At 52.7% G+C, this 20,644-nt stretch overlaps 1 protein-coding gene across 1 annotated transcript in view; it reads right to left on the minus strand.

Annotated features, from left to right (window-relative positions):
- Positions 1 to 7,788: 7,788 nt before the first annotated feature.
- The window catches only part of SEZ6 (seizure related 6 homolog), a 60,521-nt gene continuing 47,665 nt past the window's right edge, over positions 7,789 to 20,644 (minus strand). The window contains 9 exon segments of the mRNA XM_038759471.1: positions 7,789 to 9,163; positions 9,375 to 9,477; positions 9,571 to 9,688; positions 10,100 to 10,138; positions 10,572 to 10,769; positions 10,908 to 11,099; positions 13,889 to 14,083; positions 18,538 to 18,734; positions 20,298 to 20,436. Of these exon segments, the coding sequence (XP_038615399.1) occupies positions 9,134 to 9,163; positions 9,375 to 9,477; positions 9,571 to 9,688; positions 10,100 to 10,138; positions 10,572 to 10,769; positions 10,908 to 11,099; positions 13,889 to 14,083; positions 18,538 to 18,734; positions 20,298 to 20,436 (1,211 nt within the window). The 3' untranslated portion in view covers positions 7,789 to 9,133.

A 20,644-nucleotide genomic window follows, 5' to 3' on the forward strand; every position in this document is an offset into this window, starting at 1 on the left:
CGCAGCGCCCTCCGACGGACGTTCTCTTCATTCATTCATCCATTCATTCATTCATTGAATCGGATTTATTGAGCGCCGCAGCCCATTGGCTGGCGGGGACGCAACGCCCTCCGATGGACGTTCTTTCATTCATTCATTCATTCATTCATTCAATCGGATTTATTGAGCACCGCAGCGCCCTCCGTCGACGTTCTCTTCATTCATTCATTCATTCATTCATTCAATCGGATTAGAGAAGCAGCGTGGCTCAGTGGAAAGAGCACAGGCTTTGGAGTCAGAGGTCATGGGTTCGAATCCCGACTCCGCCACATGTCTGCTGTGTGATCTTGGGCAAGTCACTTCACTTCTCTGGGCCTCAGTTACCTCATCTGTAAAATGGGGATTAAGGCTGTGAGCCCCACGGGGGACAACCTGATCACCCTGTACCCTCCCCAGCGCTTAGAACAGTGCTTTGCACATAGCAAGCGCTTAACAAATGCCAATTATTATTATTATTATTGTTTATTGAGCGCCACAGCCCATTGGCTGGTGGGGACTCCGCACCCTCCGACGGACGTTCTCTTCATTCATTCATTCATTCATTCATTCAATCGGATTTATTGAGCGCCGCAGCCCATTGGCTGTCGGGGATGCCGCGCCCTCCGACGGACGTTCTCTTCATTCATTCATTCATTCATTCATTCAATCGGATTTATTGAGCACCGCAGCCCATTGGCTGGCGTGGATGCAGCGTCCTCCGACGGACGTTCTATTCATTCATTCATTAATCGGATTTATTGAGCACCACAGCGCCCTCCGACGGACGTTCTCTTCATTCATTCATTCATTCATTCATTCATTCATTCATTCAATCGGATTTATTGAGCACCGCAGCCCATTGGCTGGCAGGGCCTCAGCGCCCTCCGACGGACGTCCTCTTCATTCATTCATCCATTAATTCATTCATTCAATCGGATTTATTGAGCGCATCCTGCGTGCAGAGCACTGGACTAAGCGCTCGGGAAGTACAAGTTGGCAACAGTCAAGAAGGGCTCACACTAATAATAATGACGGTATTTGTTAAGCGCTTACTATGTGCCAAGCACTGTTCTAAGCGCTGGGGTAGATTCAAGGTCATCAGGTTGTCCCAAGTGGGGCTCACAGGCTTCACCCCCATTTCAATAATAATAATAATAATGATAATGGTATTTGTTAAGCGCTTACTATGTGCCAAGCACTGTTCTAAGTGCTGGGGGAGATACAAGGTCATAATAATTTCTAGACTGTGAGCCCACTGTTGGGTAGGGACTGTCTCTATATGTTGCCAATTTGTACTTCCCAAGCGCTTAGTACAGTGCTCTGCATATAGTAAGCGCTCAATAAATACGATTGATGATGATAATAATAATGATGGCATTTATTAAGCGCTTACTATGTGCCAAGCACTGTTCTAAGCGCTGGGGAGGTTACAAGCTGATCAGGTGGCCCCACGGGGGGGCTCACAGGCTTCGTCCCCATTTTAATAAGAATAATATTTATTAATTGTTTACTATGTGCCAAGCACTGTTCTAAGCACTGGGGGAGATACAAGGTCATAATAATAATGATGGCATTTATTAAGCGCTTACTATGTGCAAAGCACTGTTCTAAGCGCTGGGGAGGTTACAAGGTGATCAGGTGGTCCTACGGGGGGTGCTCACAGGCTTCGTCCCCATTTTAATAAGAATAATATTTATTAATTGCTTACTATGTGCCAAGCACTGTTCTAAACACTGGGGGAGATACAAGGTCATAATAATAATGATGGCATTTATTAATGGCATTTATTAAGCGCTTACTATGTGCCAAGCACTGTTCTAAGCGCTGGAGAGGTTACAAGGTGATCAGGTGGTCCCACGGGGGGGCTCACTCTTCATCCCCATTTTAATAATAATAATATTTGTTAAGCGCTTACTATGTGCCAAGCACTGTTCTAAGCGCTGGGGAAGATACAAGGTGATCAGGTTGTCCCACGGGGGGCTCACAGTCTTCACCCCCATTTGACAGATGAGGGAACTGAGGCCCAGAGAAGTGAAGTGGCCTGCCCAAAGTGACACAGCGGGATTTGAACCCATGACCTCTGACTCCAAAGTCCGTGCTCTTTCCACTGAGCCACGCTGCTTCCCACGGGCTTCATCCCCATTGTAATAATAATAATGATGGTATTTGTTAAGCGCTTACTATGTGCCAAGCACTGTTCTAAGCGCTGGGGTAGATACAAGGTCATCAGGTTGTCCCAAGTGGGGCTCACGGGCTTCATCCCCATTTTACTAATAATAATGATGGTATTTATTAATAATAATAATGATGGCATTTGTTAAGCACTTACTATGTGCCAAGCACCGTTCTAAGCGCTGGAGAGGATACTAAGTGATCAGGTTGTCCCACGGGGGGGCTCACAGTCTTCATCCCCATTTTACAGATGAGGGAACTGAGGCACAGAGGAGTGACTTGCCCAAAGTCACCCAGCTAAAAATTGGCGGAGCTGGGATTTGAACCCTTGACCTCTGCCTCCAAAGCCCAGGCTCTTTCCACTGAGCCACGCTGCTTCTCCCAAGCAGCTTGCTATAGTAAGTGCTTATAGTAATTAAGCGCTTAATATGTGCCAAGCACTGTTCTAAGCGCTGGGATAGATACAAGGTTATCAGGTTGTCCCACATGGGGCTCAAAGCCCGTGCTCTTTCCACTAAGCCACGAGAAGCAGCACGGTGTCGGTGGATAGAGCACGGGACTGGGAATCAGAAGGTCGCGGGTTCTAATCCCGGCTCCGCCACTTGCCTGCTGCGGGACCTTGGGCAAGTCACTTCACTTCTCTGGGCCTCAGTTACCTCCTCTGTAAAATGGGGATAATAATAATAATAATAATAATGGCATTTATTAAGCGCTTACTATGTGCAATGCACTGTACTAAGCGCTGGGGAGGTTACAAGGTGATCAGGTTGTCCCACGGGGGGCTCACGGTCTTCATTCCCATTTGACAGATGAGGGAACTGAGGCCCAGAGAAGTGAAGTGACTTGCCCAAAGTCACACAGCTGATAAGTGGCGGAGCCGGGATTTGAACCCATGACCTCTGACTCCAAAGCCCGGGCTCTTTCCACTGAGCCACGATGCTTCCTATGTGCAAAGCACTGTTCTAAGCGCTGGGGGGGATACCAGGTGATCAGGTTGTCCCACGTGGGGCTCGCAGTCTTCATCCCCATTTTCCAGATGAGGTCACTGAGGAACAGAGAATGAAGACTGTGAGCCCCCCGTGGGACAACCTGATCACCTTGTAACCTTCTCAGCGCTTAGAACAGTGCTTTGCACATAGTAAGCGCTTAATAAATACCGTTATTAATATTGTCACTTCACTTCTCTGGGCCTCAGTTACCTCCTCTGTAAAATGGGGATGAAGCCTGTGAGCCCCACGTGGGACAAGCTGAATACCTCGTATCTATCCCGGTGCTTAGAACAGTGCTTGGCATGTAGTAAGCGCTTAACTACCAGAATTATTATTATTATTCCTATTTACAGTGCTCTGCACCCAGTGAACGCTCAATAAATACAATTGAATGAATGTTTAGGCTGTGAGCCCCGCGTGAGGCCTGATTATTTTGTATCTACCCCAAGACTTAGTACAGTATTTCATCATCATCAATCGTATTTATTGAGCGCTTACTATGTGCAGAGCACTGTACTAAGCGCTTGGGAAGTACAAATTGGCAACATATAGAGACAGTCCCTACCCACCAGTGGGCTCACAGTCTAAAAGGGGATTTGCCCTATGTGTATTTGCCACATAGTAAGCGCCCATACCACAATTATTATCACGGCGAGGGCAAGGTAAAGGCAGAAGAGGTGAGAGGCCTCGACCTTGTCGCTCCAAGTGTTTGGAATGACTTTTCCCGACTAACTCGGGCCTCGGTGACATCTGGCCAGCGAGTCCCAGAAATAATTCCCGTTTTTGTTGATTCGCGGGAAAAAAAGCGAGTCAACAAAGGGGAATCTCTGCTGGGAGCAGCAGAGGAGAGCAGAGGAGGGGCCGGTGATTCCACATTTCGCTTCCGCTCATCTCTTTGAGCAGATGATGGGGTACCTGGTGGGTGTTTGGGGATTCAAGAAAGTTGGGGTTGCTTTCCTCCTGTCAGCGTGGCTCAGTGGGAAAGAGCCCGGGCTTTGGAGTCAGAGGTCATGGGTTCAAATTCCGGCTCTGCCACTTGTCAGCTGGGTGACTTTAGGCAAGTCACTTCACTTCTCTGGGCCTCAGCTCCTCATCTGTAAAATGGGGATGAAGACTGTGATCTCCACGTGGGACAACCTCATCACTTTGTATTCCCCACAGTGCTTTGCACATAGTAAGCGCTTAATAAATGCCATCATCATCATCCTGTCTCACTGGGGTATAAAAGAACAGGGATAATTCCAGTTGCGAGATCCCTGATGCTGTTTTGGAGGGAAAAGAAAGACAACTATCAACCTTTCTCCCAGCACTCTTTGGTGCCGCTGTCTGAGAAAATCGGGTTAGATGGAAACTTGGATCTTAGCTCTGTTGTACTCTCCCAAATGCTTGGTTCAGTGCTCTGCACACGGTAAGCACTCAGGGAAGCAGCATGGCTCAGTGGAAAGAGCCTGGGCTTTGGAGTCAGAGGTCATGGGTTCAAATCCCGGCTCTGCCAATTGTCGGCTGGGTGACTTTGGGCATGTCACTTAACTTCTCTGGGCCTCAGTTACCTCATCTGTAAAATGGGGATTAAGACTGTGAGCGCCCCGTGGGACAACCTGATCACCTTGTAACCTCCCAGTGCTTTGCAATCAATCAATCAATCAATCAATCGTATTTATTGAGCACTTACTGTGTGCAGAGCACTGGGCTAAGCACTTGGGAAGTACAAGTTGGCAACATCTAGAGACGGTCCCTACCCAACAGTGGGCTCACAGCCTAGAAGGGGGAGACAGAGAACAAAACCAAACATATTAACAAAATAAAATAAATAGAATAGATATGTACAAGTAAAATAAATAAATAGAGTAATAAATACGTACAAACATATATACATATATACAGGTGCTGTGGGGAAGGGAAGGAGGTAAGGCGGGGGGATGGAGGGGGGAGGAGGGGGAGAAGCGCTTAATAAGTGCTATTATTATTATTATTATTATTATTAATAAATACCACTGATGCTGATGATCAGCCTCCCGTGGCATGAGAAGACAGAGCCCTCCTGCCCCTTACCTCACCGTGGCGTCCGCCTGAACCGTGGTGCCAAACGGGTCGAGCGAACAGGTCTGTCTCGGCCCTGCCCCGCTTCATGCATTCAATCGTATTTATTGAGCGCTTACTGTGGGCAGAGCACTGTACTAAGCGCTTGGAAAGTCCCATCCAGCGACAAAGAGAACAATCCCTGCCCACACTGGGCTTACAGTCTGGAAGACTAGAAGCTTCACTCCGGCCCACCCTCCAACCACCCCGTCTCCGTTCCTTGACTCTCCGCCGTAGCCCCTCTGGCAGCAGGATCAATCAATCCGTCAATCGTATTTATTGAGCGCTTACTGTGTGCAGAGCACTGGACTAAGCGCTTGGGGAGTACAAGTTGGCAACATAATCCCGCACAGGATTCATAATATTCATACATAATCCAACAGGATCCCACACGAGCAGTTCAACAAGCACAATCTCCATGCTTGACCACTCCCCCGGCCTCTTCACAAGGCCACCGCTCAGATGCCCCCCGCCTGGTCCCACTGTTGGGTAGGGACTGTCTCTATATGTTGCCAACTTGTACTTCCCAAGCGCTTAGTACAGCGCTCTGCACACAGTAAGCGCTCAATAAATATGATTGATTGATGATTGGTCAGTCTGGGTGATAGGTGGGGATGCTTCGTGATCGCGATCGCCCGATCACCCCGTCCTGTGCCGGCCCTGTGACGTATGCCAGGGAGAAGAGAAGCCCTTGGCACCGTGCCCAGCGATCATTGCTTTGTTGTGATCGACACCATCAGTTGCTGCCGCAAGCGGGAACAGGAGGCGGACTAATGAGAGGACTCAGTTGCTGTTCCCCTGGCAGGTGGCAGGGAAACAAGCTAGCCTGCAGCCCTGCCAGCAGGGCTGGGGAACTCAATCAATCAATCAATCGTACTTATTGAGCGCTTACTGTGTGCGGAGCACTGGACTAAGCGCTTGGGAAGTCCAAGTTGGCAACATCTAGAGACGGTCCCTACCCCCCGGTGGGCTCACAGTCTAGAAGGGGGAGACAGAGCAGCGTGGCTCAGTGGAAAGAGCCCGGGCTTTGGAGTCAGAGGTCAGGGGTTCAAATCCCGGCTCCGCCAACTGTCGGCTGGGTGACTTTGGGCAAGTCACTTCCCTTCTCCGTGCCTCAGTTACCTCATCTGTAAAATGGGGATGAAGACTGTGAGCCCCCCAGTGGGACAACCTCATCACCTTGTAAGCTCCCCAGTGCTTAGAACAGTGCTTTGCACATAGTAAGCACTTAATAAATGCCATTATTATTATTATTATTACAGAGAACAAAACCAAACATATTAACAAAATAAAATAAATAGAACAGATATGTACAAGTAAAATAAATAAATAGAGTAATAAATATGTACAAACATATATACATATATACAAGGCAGGGAAAGGCAGGGTGGGATTGGGAGGCGGGCGGTGCAAAGCCTGCACTGGTGGGAGCCGATGCCCACCTGCATAGGGTGAGGTCCTCTAGACTGTAAACTCCTTGTGGGCAGAGAATACGTCTGCCAGCTCTGTTCTGTTGTACTCTCCCAAGCGCTTAGTACAGTGCTCTGCATCCAATAAGCACTCAATAAATATGATTGATATCCCCTTTCTGAGAAAACAGATTTTTTAAAAAAATGATATCAAGCGCTTACCGTGGGCTGGAGTGGATACAAGCTCATCAGGTTAGCTCCAGTCCTAATCCCCATTTTACAGATGAGGGAGCCGAGTTCCAGTTCATTCATTCATATTTATTCATTCATTCATTCAATTGTATTTATTGAGCGCTTACTGTGTGCAGAACACTGTACTAAGCGCTGGGGAAGTCCAAGTTGGCAACATATAGAGACGGTCCCTATTTATTGAGCGCTTACTGTGGGCAGAGCACTGTGCTAAGCGCTTGGGAAGTCCAAGTTGGCAACAGAGAGAGACGGTCCCTACCCAACAGCGGGCTCGCAGTCTAGAAGGGGGAGACAGACAACAAAACATATTAACGAAATAAATAGAATAAATACGTCCAGTTGCCCGAGATCACACAGGAGACGAGTGGCGGAACCGGGATTAGAAGCTGGAGTCCCGAAGGGAACTCCAAGTGGGGATGAAAGGCCTTAGGGTCTCTTCGGTCCCCTCAGGGTGGGGGTCCCCCGAATTCCTCTCCTTCGGGGCCTGCTCTGTCCCCGGTCGGAGCCCCCCGGGGCTCACCCCCTCACCCAGCGGGCAATGCAGGGCATCTGCCCAGTGCCGTCCGAGGAAGAGAAGTCCAGTCAGCTCCTGCCCTTTTCCCGTGGAGGCAAGGGCGAGGATGGGTTGTGACCTCTGGGCCCCGGAGGTTGACCTCCCGCTGCCCCGGGTTCGGTGGGCACTGCCCGCGCTCCCTGGAGCAGAAAAGGAGGCCGTGACAGAATGACCCGAGTCCACCTGGTTCCACCACCCCAACCTTCCCACTTCCCGCGGACCCCAAAGTCCCCCGTCGGAGGGAGGCCCCGCTTCTGCCACACCCCTCCTCCCAAACGAACACTACCCACGCGGTGATCGGTTTTGTCAAAAACACGGTTTTAATAAGGAAACAATGGAAATAAAAGATTGTTTCTGACTGGAGCGTGGGCCCTCTATTTTACACTTTACATTTACAAAGTCGCCTGTAGCCAGCTCCCAGGACTCGCCCCCGCCCGCCCACCTCCGTCCCGTTAGGCCCACGGACTGGGAGCTTGTCTGAGAACCTCCTTCCGGCCCCCCGAGAGGTGAGGTTGGGGCAGGGGGGTGGAGGGGGTGGGGTGGGGGTTTCTACATCGGTTCTGCTATCTGCTGAGTCGAGGGGGGGGTACTCACTGGTCAGCGGACACGGTGAGTGAAAAAAGTAGCTCCCAGACTGAACCCCCCAAGGGAGAGGAGAGGCAGGAGGGAACTGGACCAGTCCTCCAGGCCCGGCCTGGAGTGACCGGAATGGAGCGGTCCTCCCTCCCCTGGGGAGACCCCACACTGGATCAGTCCTTGGAGGAAGGGGGGCAGGGGGGCGGCTCACTCCTGGCCGGTTGGAATGGGGAAGGGTCCTCCCTGGGAAGAAAAGCTGGGGAACGGGCTGGAATTCCCCCCCGTGCTAACTCCCAGCCTCGACCACCCCTCCGTGGGGAGCTGGGCTACCGCTTTCTCCAGGGGTCCAGGGGTGAGTGGGCACCCTGAAGGATGGGCCGGGGAGAGGAGATGCCCGGAAGCCTTTGCGGTTGGCTCTTGACCCCTAGAACGGAGGTTGTGGTGCTAGGGTGGGAGACAGGAATTAGGAGAGGGCAACATCTTTAGAGAGGGGTAGGGAGGGCGAACCTCACGCTCTGCTGGCCCTGCCCGGGTTGGCACCCGTCTCATTACACGGGGCCTCTTGGCTTCCCTCTCTCGGGCGGCCTCGGACCCCTGCCAGGGACCGGGGGTTGGCAGGAAATAGTCTGGGATTTCCTGCTAGGGCCCCTTTCTATCTTAGGAGCGCAGCATGCCCGCCTCTTCCCTCCCTGCCACTGCCACATCCTTAGCCCTGGCTCCAGGGGGCACAGAGCCCAAGGCTGGTGGGATGGGCAGGTGGAAGGGGTGCCAGAGACCCCACAGCTCGAGTCCCTCCCCTATGCCCAAAATGCTTGAGTCCCGTGGCCCGGGGGAAGAGGTCTCCTCGCCCCCTCGGGCTTGGAGAAGGGCACAGGGGCAGCAGCGGTGCCAGCAGGGAGGGCGCGGTACGGTGGGCAGCGCAAGCAGGGGCTGGGCAGGGGGCCTGCCCTGAAAGGGCTCGGGCAGAGTCTCTGCCAGGGCAGGACGTACTAGGCGGGGTGGGGGGAGCAGGCAGAGATCGAGTGGTGGTGGAGGTGGTGGTGACGGTGGCAGCCGTGCGGCCATGATGAGTGGGCGACTCCCTCGCCCTAAATGGAAACCTCATATTCCCTCGTTTCCTGCAAAGGAAAGAGACTGCTGGGAGTTGGAACCTCGTCGCGTGCCAGCCGGGCCCGACCCCGCCTCCCGCCTGAAAGGGGTACCCTGGGATGCGGCGGGTGCGCTAGGGGAGACCGCACCAGCCTGGGGGGGAGAAGGAGGATAATGGGCAGGGGTTGGAGCTAAGGAAGGACGCTCGGAGGGGAACGCCAGGGCAGGCTCGGAACTTACTCCAGTCTCATAGGTAGGATTGTCAAACGCCGACTCCACTGAGACGTGATCGCAGGGGCGGGCACGGGACGGGGGCATCCGCAGGGCACTTTTGCCGTGGAGCCTGTGGGGGGGGCGGGGGGAGAGGCAAGTGAGCCCGGGGGGAGGGAGGCTGGGAGAGGGTGGTGCCGGGGGGGCGGTGGACGGGCACACTTACCGGGAGAAGTAAAGGTAAACGACACCCACGAGCAGCACCATGGCCACCAGGGGCAGGAAGATGGCAGCGGCCAAATGGGTGGCATCCAGCGGGTTCTCAGCAGCGGGAGCCTTGGCAACTGAGGGCACAGGGGGCAGGGGTAAGGAAGCAGAGGGCACAAAGGGTCCCCTGGATTGTACGTTCCTTGAGGGCCAGAATCGCGTCCAGCAATTCTACTGCACTCCCCCGAGCGCTTAGTCCAATGCTCTGCACACGGTAAGCACTCGCTCATTGATGGGTTGTGTCTTTTGTTGACCATTCCTGCCCTGGCATTCCTTCTGCCAACCTTCCTCTCCCACCTTAAGCCTGGGAGGCCCGGTCCAGTCCAGCCGCAGGACATTCCTGGGGGTAAGGGAGGGCATCTCAGCTGCCCGGCCAGAGTCGGATGGTCTGCCAGGGACCAGACACACCCAGCCCATCACCCCACGTGCCCCCTGAGCTCCAAGGGGGCCATTTGGTCGGCAAAGGGAAGGGGCGGGCATGTGCTCACCATCCAGACTGCGGCTGCTGGAGAACTGATCCAGGGAGGCTGGAACGAGAGGCGGGAGGAAGGGCCCAGGGTCGGCGTGGCGGGGTTGCGGCCCGGGGGGACGTTGTGGGGAAGGGCATGGTGGGGGAGATGGGGTCTTAGGGAGGAAGCGAAGGGGTGAGACTGGAGAGATTCTGGCCCAAAATTGCGGCTACGGGTAGGGAATGTGGCTGTTTATTGTTATAGTTTACTCTCCGAAGCGCACAGTACAATGCTCTGCACACAGTAGGCGCTCAACAAATACGACCGGCTGACTGACAAGCAGAGCCCAACTGGTCATTTGTCCCGAGCGGGCCAGAGACGTTGGGAGAGAGGCCGGGCCTGGGGGAGAGAGAGGAGCGGGGGTTGGGTGACGGGAAGGACCAGAACGCCTGGGTTTTGTAGGGAAGAGAGAGGACGGGGGAGAGGAAGGACAGTGTGGGGGGAGACTCACTGGGTTTGCAGCTGGGCGGGGGGCCGCTCCACTGGGAAGGGCGCCCGGGCACGCAGCGGATGCTGGCCTCCCCCCGCAGCACGTAGCCAGGGGCGCAGGAGAAGCGGAGCGTGGCACCCGCTGGGTACAGCCGCTTCTCCGGGTTGCGGGCGCCATTCTCGGGGGCTCCGGGGCCGTGGCAGGGCGCAAAGGGCTCCGCTGCAATGCCAGGCCCCAGGCCCATGAGCAACCCGCCCTGGGGGTGACCGCCTCCATCCCGTCCGGCCATCACTCCGGGAAGAACCCCCCCAGCTCTCCCCGCCTCCGCCCCCCACCCGCTGGGCGCCTGCCACTTACGGAGGCATCTGGGGGGCCGGTCACTCCACTTGGGGCCGCCCGCTTGGCGGTCGTGGCAGCTGAGGAGGGCGTTGCCCGTCAGCACGTAGCCCTTGTCGCAGACGTACTGGACGGTGGCTCCGACGGAGAACTTGCTGCTGGAGACGAGGCGCCGGCTGTGTTCCGCGTCCCCGGGGTCACGGCAGGATGTCACTGAGGAGGGCAGGGGCAGAGTGGGAGGGCACCGCCTGGACACGGCGGCGTCCCCTTGTCCCGGGCCAAACCCCCCTCAGCTGCCCCTGCTAGGAAATACCTGTAATTTATTTACATGTATGTCTGTCTCCCCCTCTAGTCTGTAAGCTCGCTGTGGGCAGGGAATGTGTCTGTAATAGCGTACTCTCCCAGGTGCTCTGCGCCCAGTAAGCTCTCAAGAAATAAGCTGAACTGACGACTGACTCAGTCTACCCAGCCAAGAAGGTGTCAGAGAGGATGCTGGGCGAACACATCATGAACTGAAAGTACCTCTGGCCCTCTCGCTCAGTGATGGCGTTTTTTTTATTAAGCGCTTACTATGTGCAAAGCACTGTTCTGAGCACTGGGGAGGTTACAAGTCAATCCACTCTGCACCTGAACCTACCATTCATTCATTCAATCATATTTATTGAGCGCTTACTGGGTGCAGAGCGCCGTACTAGGCGCTTGGGAAGTACAAGTTGGCAACATATTCATTCATTCATTCAATCGTATTTACTGAGCGCTTACTGGGTGCAGAGCACCGTACTAAGCGCTTGGGAAGTACAAGTTGGCAACATATTCATTCATTCATTCAATCGTATTTATTGAGCACTTACTGGGTGCAGAGCACCGTACTAAGCACTTGGGAAGTACAAGTTGGCAACATATTCATTCATCCATTCAACCGTATTTATTGAGCGCTTACTGGGTGCAGAGCGCCGTACTAAGCGCTTGGGAAGTACAAGTTGGCAACATATTCATTCATTCATTCAATCGTATTTATTGAGCGCTTATTGGGTGCAGAGCGCCGTGCTAAGCGCTTGGGAAGCACAAGTTGGCAACACATTCATTCATTCATTCATTCAATCGTATTTATTGAGCGCTTACTGGGTGTAGAGCGCCGTACTAAGCGCTTGGGAAGTACAAGTTGGCAACACATTCATTCATTCATTCAATCGTATTTATTGAGCGCTTACTGGGTGCAGAGCACCGTACTAAGTGCTTGGGAAGTACAAGTTGGCAACACATTCATTCATTCATTCAATCGTATTTATTGAGCGCTTACTGGGTGCAGAGCGCCGTACTAAGCGCTTGGGAAGTACAAGTTGGCAACATATTCATTCATTCAATCGTATTTAGTGAGCGCTTACTAGGTGCAGAGCACCGTACTAAGGCTTGGGAAGTACAAGTTGGCAACACATTCATTCATTCATTCGATCGTATTTATTGAGCACTTACTGGGTGCAGAGCACCATACTAAGCGCTTGGGAAGTACAAGCTGGCAACATATAGCGACGCAACAGCGGGCTCACACTCTAGGAGGGGGAGACAGACAACAAAACAAAACATATTAACAGAATAAAATAAATAGAACAGTATATATATATATATATATACTATAATATAATATATATATATTCTCCCCCTTTTAGACTGTGAGCCCACTGTTGGGTAGGGACTGTCTCTATATGTTGCCAATTTGTACTTCCCAAGCGCTTAGTCCAGTGCTCTGCACATCGTAAGCGCTCAATAAATACGATTGATGATGATGATATACGTACAAGTAACCCACTCCCTCTGCCCGCTGCGGTTGCTTTTCACCGCTCCACGCGCCCTTCCTATGTCCCCTCTCCTTCCCAACCGGCCCCTCCTTTCCCTTCCAGTGTCCCCTCTTCATCATCATCATCAATCGTATTTATTGAGCGCTTACTATGCGCAGAGCACTGTACTAAGCGCTTGGGAAGTACAAATTGGCAACATCTAGAGACAGTCCCTACCCAACAGTGGACTCACAGTCTAAAAGGGGGAGACAGAGAACAAAAACAAACATACTAACAAAATAAAATAAATAGAATAGATACGTACAAATAAAATAAATAAATAAATAAATAAATAGAGTAAAAAATATGTACAAACATATATACAGGTGCTGTGGGGAAGGGAAGGAGGTAAGATGGGGGGGATGGAGAGGGGGACGAGGGGGAGAGGAAGGAAGGGGCTCAGTCTGGGAAGGCCTCCTGGAGGAGGTGAGCTCTCAGCAGGGCCTTGAAGGGAAGCAGGGCCTTGAAGGGAAGCAGGGCCCTCTTCTCCTCGGGTCTAATGTCCCCCATACTTCCCATCCTCTTCCTCTCCGCGTTCCCCTCCCGGTTCCTCGGGGTTTAAAACTCCGTTTCGGGACGGGATTCCCGGACGGACCAATCAATCAATCAATCAATCAATCAATCGTATTTATTGAGCGCTTACTATGTGCAGAGCACTGTACTAAGCGCTTGGGAAGTACAAATTGGCAACACATAGAGACAGTCCCTACCCAACAGTGGGCTCACAGTCTAAAGGGGGGAGACAGAGAACAGAACCAAACATACCAACAAAATTAAATAAATAGGATAGAAATGTACAAGCAAAATAAATAAATAAATAAACAGAGTAATAAATATGTACAACCATACATACATATATACAGGTGCTGTGGGGAAGGGAAGGAGGTAAGATGGGGGGATGGAGAGGGGGACGAGGGGGAGAGGAAGGAAGGGGCTCAGTCTGGGAAGGCCTCCTGGAGGAGGTGAGCTCTCAGCAGGGCCTTGAAGGGAAGCAGGGCCTTGAAGGGAAGCAGGGCCCTCTTCTCCTCGGGTCTAATGTCCCCCATACTTCCCATCCTCTTCCTCTCCGCGTTCCCCTCCCGGTTCCTCGGGGTTTAAAACTCCGTTTTGGGACGGGATTCCCGGACGGATCAGAGGCGAGGGGGCAAGCGGGCGGGCAGCACTCACCCCTCTGACAGGCGGGCAGGTCCTCACTCCAGGTGAGATCCCACTGGCACATCAAGGTGCCGGCCCCGGCCACCTCGAACCCAGGGTAGCACTGGAAAGTGACGACGGTGCCGTGCACCAGCTCGGGCTGGGACGGGTTCTTCCAGCCGTTGGCGATCTCCGGCAGCTCCGGGCAGGTGTCGTTCCTGGGCACCTCTGGGACCGCAGGCCGGTCGAAGCCCAGGGAAGGGAGGAAAAGGGTCAGCTTGGGTGGCAGGAGCCATCTGGAGAAGCTCGCTCTCTTCCTCCCTTCAAGGCCCTACTGAGAGCTCACCTCCTCCAGGAGGCCTTCCCACACTCAGCCCCTTCCTTCATCATCATCATCATCAATCCTACTTATTGAGCGCTTACTGTGTGCAGAGCACTGTACCAAGCGCTTGGGAAGTACAAGCTGGCAACATCTAGAGACAGTCCCTACCCAACAGCGGGCTCACAGTCTAAAACGGGGAGACGGAGAACAAAACCAAACATACTAACAAAATAAAATAAATAGAATAGATATGTACAAGTAAAATAAATAAATGAGTAATAAATATGTACAAACATGTATACATTTATACAGGTGATAATAATGATGGCATTTATTAAGCGCTTACTACGTGCAAAGCACTGTTCTAAGCGCTGGGGAGGATACAAAGGGATTAGGTTGTCCCACGTGGGGCTCACAGACTTAATCCCCATTTTACAGATGAGGGAACTGAGGCACAGAGAAGTCATGTAACTTGCCCAAAGTCACCCAGCTGACAAGTGGCGGAGCCGGGATTTGAACCCATGACCTCTGACTCCAAAGCCCGGGCTCTTTCCACTGAGCCACGCTGCTTCTAATAATGACATTTATTAAGCGCTTACTGTGTGCAAAGCACTGTTCTAAGCGCTGGGGAGGTTACAAGGTGAGCAGGTTGTCCCCCGGGGGGCTCACAGTCTTCATCCCTGTTTGACAGAGGAGGGAACTGAGGCCCAGAGAAGGGAAGTGGCTCGCCCACGGTCACACAGCTGACAAGTGGCAGAGCCGGGATTTGAACCCAGGACCTCTGACTCCCAAGCCCGGGCTCTTTCCACTGAGCCACGCTGTTTCTCTTAGTACTGTATTGGCCTCTCCCTGTATTGGCCTTCCTCTCCCCCTCGTCCCCCTCTCCATCCCCCCCCATCTTACCTCCTTCCCTTCCCCACAGCACCTGCATATACGTTTGTACATATTTATTACTCTATTTATTTATTTTACTTGTACATATCTATTCTATTTATTTTATTTGGTTAGTATGTTTGGTTTTGTTCTCTGTCTCCCCCTTCTAGACTGTGAGCCCACTGTTGGGTAGGGACCGTCTCTCTATGTTGCCGACTTGGACTTCCCAAGCGCTTAGTCCAGTGCTCTGCACACAGTAAGCGCTCAATAAATTCATTCATTCATTCATTCAATCGTATTTATTGAGCGCTTACTGTGTGCAGAGCACTGGACTAAGCGCTTGGGAAGTACAAATCGGCAACACAGAGAGATGGTCCCTACCCAAAATGGGCTCTCATTCATTTATTCAATCGATTGATTGATTGACTGTCTATGTTGCCAACTTGGACTTCCCAAGCGCTTAGTCCAGTGCTCCGCACACAGTAAGCGCTCAATAAATTCATTCATTCATTCATTCAATCGTATTTATTGAGCGCTTACTGTGTGCAGAGCACTGGACTAAGCGCTTGGGAAGTACAAATCGGCAACACAGAGAGATGGTCCCTACCCAAAATGGGCTCTCATTCATTTATTCAGTCAATCGATTGATTGATTGACTGTCTCTCTATGTTGCCAACTTGGACTTCCCAAGCGCTTAGTCCAGTGCTCCGCACACAGTAAGCGCTCAATAAATTCATTCATTCCTTCATTCATTCAATCGTATTTATTGAGCGCTTACTGTGTGCAGAGCACTGGACTAAGCGCTTGGGAAGTACAAATCGGCAACAGAGAGAGATGGTCCCTACCCAAAATGGGCTCTCATTCATTTATTCATTCAATCGTCTTTATACGATTGATTGATTGACTGTCTCTCTATGTTGCCAACTTGGACTTCCCAAGAGCTCAGTCCAGTGCTCCGCACACAGTAAGCGCTCAATAAATCCATTCATTCATTCATTCAATCATATTTATTGAGCGCTTACTGTGTGCGGAGCACTGGACTAAGCGCTTGGGAAGTACAAATCGGCAACAGAGAGAGATGGTCCCTACCCAAAATGGGCTCTCATTCATTTATTCATTCAATCGTCTTTATACGATTGATTGATTGACTGTCTCTCTATGTTGCCAACTTGGACTTCCCAAGCGCTCAGTCCAGTGCTCTGCACACGGTAAGTGCTCAATAAACACGATTGATTGATTGATTGATCTGGACCGACGGATGCCCGTGACTCTGTTGCCAGATTTTTTTCCCCTTGCTATTCCACCGCTGCCACTTTTCATTCATTCATTCAATCAATCGTATTTATTGAGCGCTGACTGTGTGCAGAGCGCCTGGGAAGTACAAGTTGCCACTGCTCTGCCAGTGTCAGCCGCCCCTTTTGGCCTTCCCGGGGTCCCCCCCAACTCTCCACATCGAGTCTCAGTTCCTCAGCCCCAGTGCCCAGGCTCCCATTCCCACCCATTCCCACCTTCTCTGGAGCAGGTGAGGCCCCTTCAACTATCCTCCCATCATCATCATCATCATCATCAATCCCATCTCCGGGCAAACGACAGAATCCAGCCCCAACGGATGGGAGGGTCTCTTCAGTCTCAGAAATTCCAGGAAAGGACGTAGCACCCCCTCCCTCCATCCTTCCACTGCATATATGCATGTATTTCTTACGCTATTTTATTTGTACAGATTTATTCTATTTTATTTTGTTAATATGTTTTGTTCTCTGTCTCCCCCTTCTAGACTGTGAGCCCGCTGTTGGGTAGGGACTGTCTCTATGTGTTGCCAACCTGTACTTCCCAAGCGCTTAGTCCAGTGCTCTGCACATAGTGAGCGCTCAATAAATACGACCGAATGAATGAATAAGCCCCCCCCCCATGAGGATCTAATTCCCGGAATTCCCACTGCGTATTCTGTCGCGGTACTGAGTTCAACACTGGGCACGCAGTAAAGACAAAATATCTATCCCAACGCTTAATGCCCGCAGTGACCCGCACGGCATAATGGCTAGTCCACGGGCATGGGAGTCATAAGATTGGAGTAGGTGGTCGTGGGTTCAAATCCCGGCTCCGCCAGTTGTCAGCTGTGTGACCTTGGGCAGGTCACTTCATTTCTCTGGGCCTCAGTTACCTCATCTGGAAAATGGGGGTTGACTGTGAGCCCCCCGTGGGACCACCTGATCACCTTGTATCCCCTCAGCGCTTAGAACAATGCTTTGCACATAGTAAGCGCTTAATAAATGCCATTATTATTATTATTATTATAAAATCATGGGTTCTAATCCCAGCTCTGCCACTTGTGTGCTGTGTGGCCTTGGGCAAGGCACTGCACTTCTCTGGGCCTCAGTTACCTCATCTGGAAAATGGGGGTTGACTGTGAGCCCCCCGTGGGACAACCTGATCACCTTGTATCCCCTCAGCACTTACAACAATGCTTTGCACATAGTAAGCGCTTAATAAATGTCATCATTATTATTATTATTATTCTCTGAGCCTCAGTTACCTCATCTGTAAAATGGGGATGAAGACTGTGAGCCCCCTGTGGGACCACCTGATCACCTTGTAACCTCCCCAGCGCTTAGAACAGTGCTTTGCACATAGTAAGCGCTTAATAAATGCCATCATTATTATTATTATTATTCTCTGAGCCTCAGTTACCTCATCTGTAAAATGGGGATGAAGACTGTGAGCCCCCCGTGGGACCACCTGATCACCTTGTAACCTCCCCAGCGCTTAGAACAGTGCTTTGCACATAGTAAGTGCTTAATAAATGCCATTATTATTATTATTATTATTCTCTGAGCCTCAGTCACCTCATCTGTAAAAGGGGGATGAAGACTGTGAGCCCCCCGTGGGACAACCTGATCACCTTGTATCCCCCACAAGCGCTTAGAACAGTGCTTTGCACATAGTAAGCGCTTAATAAATGCCATTATTATTATTATTATTATTCGCTGAGCCTCAGTCACCTCATCTGTAAAATGGGGATGAAGACTGTGAGCCCCCCGTGGGACCACCTGATCACCTTGTATCCCCCACAAGCACTTAGAACAGTGCTTCGCACATACTAAGCGCTTAACAAATGCCGTTATTATTATTATTATTATTATTCTGAGCCTCAGTTACCTCATCTGTAAAATGGGGATGAAGACTGTGAGCCCCCCCGTGGGACCACCTGATCACCTTGTATCCCCCACAAGCGCTTAGAACAGTGCTTCGCACATAGTAAGCGCTTAACAAATGTTATTATTATTATTATTATTATTATTATTATTATTATTATTCCCACCCCCGCTGACCCCGACAGCAGGGAAGGCTCCCGGGCGTGGCCACTAGGGGGCGTGGCCACCAGGGGGCGCAATAACGGGGGCGCGACCACCAGGGGGCGTGGCCACGAGGGCGTGGACACCAGGGGTGTGGCCACTAGGGGGCGTGACAACCGGGGGCGTGACGTCACCGGCGAAGTGGATGACGAAGCCCTGCTGATAGGCCAGGCCGGAGGCGCCGGGGTCGGACTGGAACTGGATGGTGACGTCAGCCATGGAGGTGAACAGCTTGAAGCGGCTGCGGGCGGCCGAGAACTGGCCCAGCACGCGCGCCGTCAGGTCGTCGCCGTCGTAGAACGTCAGCACGTCCCCGGAGCCGATCCGCAGCCTGAGGGGAGCGGCCAGCGAGCCGGAGGGGGCGGGGCTAACGAGGGGGGCGGGGCTGCCAGGGGGAGGGCACAAACCCAGGGGGCGGGGGCCACTAAAGGGCGGGGCCGATAAAGAGGACGGGCCAATCCGGGGGCGGGGCAAATCCAGAGGGCGGGGCCAATCAGGGGCTGGGCCAATCCAGAAGGGGGAGCCAATGAGGGGCGGGGCCAATAAAGAGGACGGGCCAATCCGGGGGCGGAGCCAATCAGGGGCGGGGCCAAATTCAGGAGAGGGAGCCAAGCAGGGGCGGAGCCAAGCAGGGGCGGAGCCAAATTCAGAAGGGGGAGCCAATCAGGGGCGGGGGCAATAAAGAGGGCGGGTCAATCCGGTGGCTGAGCCAATCAGGGGCGGGGCCAATCCAGAAGGGGGAGCCAGAGGCGGGGGCCAATAAAGAAGACGGGCCAATCCGGGGGCGGAGCCACTAAGGGGCCGGGCCAATCCAGGAGGCGGAGCCAATCAGGAGCCCCGGGGGGGGGGCAATAAAGAGGGCGGGCCAATCCGGGGGCCGAGCCACTAAGGGGCGGGGCCAACCCAGGAGGCGGAGCCAATCAGGGACGGGCCAATCCAGGGGGCGGGGCCAATCCAGGAGGCGGAGCCAATCAGAGGGAGGAGCCGCGAAGGGGCGGGACCAATAAAGAGGGCGTGGTCAGATCAGGGGCGGGGCTACCAGGGAGTGGGGGGCTACCACAGAGCAGGGAAGCTCATTCATTCATTCATTCATTCATTCATTCATTCATTCATTCACTCCATCGTATTTATTAAGCGCTCATTCATTCTAGACTGTGAGCCCACTGTTGGGTAGGGACCGTCTCTATATGTTGCCAACTTGTACTTCCCAAGCGCTTAGTACAGTGCTCTGCATGCAGTAAGCGTTCAATAAATACGATTGATTGATTGATTGATTCAATCGTATTTATTGAGCGCTTACTGCGTGCAGAGCACTGTACTAAGCGCTTGGGTGAGGACTTTTTTTTAACAATAAAGGGGCAACGAGGAGCAGGGCCAGTCAACAGGCAGGGCCCCCAAGGAGCAGGACTGGCCACATACAGTGCTCTGCACACAGTAAGTGCTGAGCCCACTGTTGGGTAGAGACCGTCTCTATATGTTGCCATCTTGTACTTCCCAAGCACTACGTACAGTGCTCTGCACGCAGTAAGTGCTCAATAAATACGATTGAATGAATAAATACGATTGAATGAATGAATGAATGAAGGGAACCCAGAGTTTGGGTCACCCAAGGAGTGTGGCCAGCCCAGGATTGTGCCCACCTAGGGGCAAAGTCACCAAGGAAAGGGGCTCAGGGAAGTCTAGGAACAGGCTAAGGTCCAAGTGCAGATCTCAACGGGCCAAGCATGGAGCGGCTAAGAGGTGGGCCGATGAGGCCCTGGTGGGCAACAGGGGGTTGACCGGCTGCTCTGTTGGAGAATATTGGACAGGAGCCAAGCCCCAACCCACATCCCCGGACCCTTCTCCTGCTCCAGGCCCAGGCCGCCCCCTCCCCGCGGGCCCCCCTCTCACTCACACACGGACGTCCAGCATGATGCGCTTGTCCTCCTCCACGTGTAGGCCCCAGATGCAGTCCTGCCCCTTCCCGTACGGCTCGGGCCAGTTTGGGGAGAGCACCACGCCGGCTGAGTCCGTGATCTCGCCGCTGCACACGGCTGGAGGGGGCGGATGAGGCGTGGCTGACCACCGCACTTGCCCCGGGCCTCGCTCTGCTGGCCAAGCCCCAGCTCGCGGGCCATGCACACAAATGAGGCCTCCCCTATGCCCAGCTAGCCATTCCCTAGCAACACTCATGCCCCAGGTTCGGACCTGGGAATAGTATCCTCTCCCCCCCTTGGCTCTGTGCTTTGGCAAAGCTTGCCC

The sequence above is a fragment of the Tachyglossus aculeatus genome, chromosome 17 (genome assembly GCF_015852505.1).
Source record: "Tachyglossus aculeatus isolate mTacAcu1 chromosome 17, mTacAcu1.pri, whole genome shotgun sequence".
NCBI lineage: Eukaryota > Metazoa > Chordata > Mammalia > Monotremata > Tachyglossidae > Tachyglossus > Tachyglossus aculeatus.